The sequence below is a fragment of the Nematolebias whitei genome, chromosome 11 (genome assembly GCF_014905685.2).
Source record: "Nematolebias whitei isolate Nwh7 chromosome 11, NemWhi1, whole genome shotgun sequence".
NCBI lineage: Eukaryota > Metazoa > Chordata > Actinopteri > Cyprinodontiformes > Rivulidae > Nematolebias > Nematolebias whitei.
Genome location: NC_056508.1, coordinates 34,681,500 through 34,685,508, shown reverse-complemented (window position 1 = coordinate 34,685,508; position 4,009 = coordinate 34,681,500). Strand labels below are relative to the sequence as shown.

Genomic DNA, 4,009 nt, shown 5'->3' with positions numbered 1-4,009 from the left:
GCTGAAGACAATTTCTCCTCTTATCCAAAAGGACTTCTGAGAGATGTCAGAGGGAGTGTTTTATAGTTGTGGAAAATCCTGGGCAGGTCACATATAAACCAGTGCAGGAAGCCCTGTTGGCTGCTGCTGCTGCTCGTGGAGTGTGATGTGGCTGAGAATGAGCTCCACTCAAGTCCACTCCATTCCTTTTATGCCTTACTGCCACGCAGACCAGCTCACATAAATAAATGCATTTTGAACACACACACTTCCCTTCAACTCCACCCCCAGCTTTTCCCTCTGTCTTAGTTACATGCGTGCATGCGCACACACATTTCTTCAGGTCATCTGCGAAGTGACACTCGAGGTAGTGGGCTTTGACAGGAAATCCATAGAACTGACTGATGAGCGCTCTTTTGTTTGACCGGGGAGAAAATAGAACGAGAGAAGATGAAGAGGGGACGGAGAGGTAGAGAGGAAGATGAAGAGGAGGACGAATCGAGGGGTGTATGTTTGTAGTTTGAATGGGGAGGACAGAGGCAGAGATGGAAGGAAACCATGCAGGGAAATCATTACTTTAATTAGAGTCTTATGTTTACTGAGCAAATAGAAAACAGGAATAAAAAGCAACGGTGGAAGCAGCTGGACCGTCTTATCGACGTTTGGCACGCAACAGTATAGATATCGACTGCATTCCCTGTGTTCAGTCCTCTACCTAGGGTTGTGCTGTTATAGTAAATATACTACATTAACTAGTTTTAATGTATCAAAAATAACTCCTCATGTATTAAGGCTTTGGTTAGAAATAAGGATATTGGGCTTCAATAATAATAATAATAATAATAATAATAATAATAATAACGTGTTATGTATTGTCATCATTGTATATTTCCATACAATGGCGAAATTGGCTCTCTGCATTTAACCCATCCACCACCAGGTGGCACAGTGGGCAGCTGTTGAAGGTGCCTGGGGAGCATTTGGGGATAGGGTGTGCTGCTCAGAGACACCGTGAGATGTGCAATGACTGGGGATCGGGCCTGGGACTTTTGGGTCCCGAGTCAGCTGCCCTGCCTCTACACCATCTCGGCCCCCATCGGGTCAAGACTGATGTGTTTGTTTTTTTAGTTACATTAAAACCCTGATATGGAATCACAGAGTGTAAAAAAACCCCCGACTCATCACATTTAAAATATACTTTTTTTAGCTCTAGACCTCAAATATATGAGCAAATCATAGTTTTGTGTTTAAGCCAGTACACTAAAATATATATTTAATATGGAGTTCAACGTTTCATTTGATGGTGAACCACCTTTGTGCATCTATAATGCCACCAATGGCAGCCTCGTCTTTCTTCTGGTTATAGACTCATTCTGCAAGCTGCAAACTAGAGTTAAGATTAAAAGAGATAAGAGTTGCAGAGTACACTACATAGAGTCAGGAAACGATCTGTGTCAGTTGTCAGAAAAGTGCACAAGATTTGGACTTCTGTTTATATGAAAACGAAGTGGTACAATTAGTTTTGTTTTTTTTAAACTGAAGTGAACTGCTCTAGTTTTGCTTATTCTGAAAAACATTATGGCTAAAAATAAACTTTAAGCATTGCATTACCCATTTGCAAGTTAACTGTTTTACTTTTTTGTGTTTAAAGTGTTTATTTATACAGCTTTTTTTTAATTGTAAGGGTTAAAGTGAATCTGTTCAAGTTTTCAGTTTTTTATTGAACTGTTTGCCCATTCCTTCCCACAGTCAGAACAATGTGAGGTTAATATATTAAATCTTTAGAGTATTTTGACTTAAATCATACATTTATATACTTGAATACTGGATTACAGTCGTACTAAAACAGATTTCTCCAAGTTCTGAGTCCAAAAACTGAATGTTTGTATTTATTCAGATTCTGCCTTTATCAGCAATCATTAAGGACCTGAACATATTTTAATCCAAAATAAGATGCATTTTTACTGGGACAACACCATTACTGTAAAGTGCCCCACTAAACTTTACTAGTAACCTTACTGTATATCGAAACAAGCTCTCTTTTTTTGGATGAGGCAATCAGTAGAAAAGATTCCCAGGATTACACCAAACGACTGCTAACACAATCAGCCACACAACGAGTGACAGAAATGTAATTTGAACCAATTGGTGCGACAACAAAATCTCTTCATCTGAATTGGTTCCCGCGCTTTAGGGACCACCCGAGAACTGTACAGCAGTTTCATTTTGAGTGGGGAAAATAAAACCTCCAACGTGTCTTTTTTAATCAGCATTATTCTCTCACTGCTTCACAAGTGGCAGCCTCTGCGCTGCAGAGTCCAAATAATTATTTATTTGTCTGACAGAAGACAAATTACGTTGTAGGGCTTAAATAAATTACCCTCCTCAAATGTTTTTAAGTCACGCTCACTGTATTGTCAGCTTTTCCTCACAAGGACTGAACAAAGGATTTTCAGTGGCCTTTTAATAATCGGAGAAAGAGAAAGTGAGAGGGCATACACAGATACAGAGGGGACCTATTACTCCTGTTTCCATGGCAACAGCTGCTTGGTTGCCTTGTCGCCACAAGAACCAGGTCTCCTTAGGAGATGGATCTGTTGTGTGTGTGTGCATATCTGTGGATGTTTGTGTGGAGACATCATTTTGCCATAGCTGCCTGCACAGCCCATGCAGGCCTTGATTTCCATCCCTGAAGGGCTGCTACAGAAATAGGTGTGGTCTGTTTAAACGCTATGAATGCTAAATGTCTTTCCACCCCTTTTATAGTCGCATCAAGTAATCTGGGGTTCCTCCTCCTCAGCAAGGAGGAAGAAGGACTGAAAGAAGCTCTCAGACAACAATCTGAGGGCAATTTTATGTCACCAATCAGATGTTTGGATGTCTTCAAGCAAGACTTTATGAATATATTCAGTAAAATGTGCCTTTTATTAGATTTTTTAATTAAAATTTATGTAGGTAATATTGTGCGATTTATTTTAAAAGAGAGGAGATATTATTAAAAAGAGGACCTGCCAAACAAAATATTTTGCAGCATGCATTGTGTACTTTACCTTTATCTTTTCTTCTTCTTGTCTTTCTATATTTATCTTTGCATGCATGCATCTGTAAAAGAAATTTGCCAAAGGCCAGACTCTGCTGGACATGGTATGTGGCCATCTGAACCTGCTGGAGAGAGACTACTTTGGCCTGAGTTTCACGGACACGGATAACTCTAAGGTTAGCTGCTCAAAAAACAAGAATACCTTAATATTTTAAGCATTAAACTATTTTCTGTAAATATATATTCATAAAGTAAAACAAAATGTGTGCTGCAGGTGTTTGTTAGCCTACATTTGGCGTTTGTTAAACCTGGAGTGATATTTGGAGCACTTTGACTCAACTCCAAGTATCACATTGTTCTGAATAAATGAGAATCAATAATAATTGAATTACCAATAACTTTTGTACAAGTAGCAGTAAAAAGTTTGTTTTTTTCATAGGCAAATATGCTAACAAAACATTGGCAACTTGTTGACGAGGACAAAAATAAAACATGACAGATTTTTTGTCATACTAGCATTAGCATCCCAGCTAACATCAGGAAGTCAGATCAATGGTCTTCTCTTTTTTTACTTTTCAATACATTATCAATTACTTTTTATTTCATATTTCTCTGGAAATTAAAAAAAAAACTTTTGAAATATGTATTTTTTAAAAATGGTCAGGCTTTTAAGGTCAAGGTAAGAGGAACCGTTCTCAAACGCGCATGTTTCTGCAAGTATTTTTACATGAAAAGCCTTATGGCTTAAAGTTCTGTACTGATTAAAATAAATAAATAAATAAAAAACTCTGAATGCAAACTACAGCTTTAGGATGTTTAATATTTTACAGTTTTATGTCATCATAATGAGCATTAAACCAAACCTCATGAGCATTTATCTTTTATGGCCTCAGCAAACATTTACAACCTAGAGGAGTTATTGAAGTGCTTTAACTTAGACAATATCCATCCATCCATCCATCCATCCATCCATCCATCCATCCATCCATC

The 4,009-nt window shown here is 38.0% G+C and overlaps 1 protein-coding gene across 1 annotated transcript in view; it reads left to right on the top strand.

Moving 5' to 3' along the window:
• The window catches only part of si:dkey-178k16.1 (band 4.1-like protein 1), a gene marked incomplete in the record, with an annotated part of 53,455 nt that overhangs the window by 32,262 nt on the left and 17,184 nt on the right, over positions 1 to 4,009 (top strand). The window contains 1 exon segment of the mRNA XM_037684923.1: positions 3,091 to 3,195. Within this exon segment, the coding sequence (XP_037540851.1) occupies positions 3,091 to 3,195 (105 nt within the window).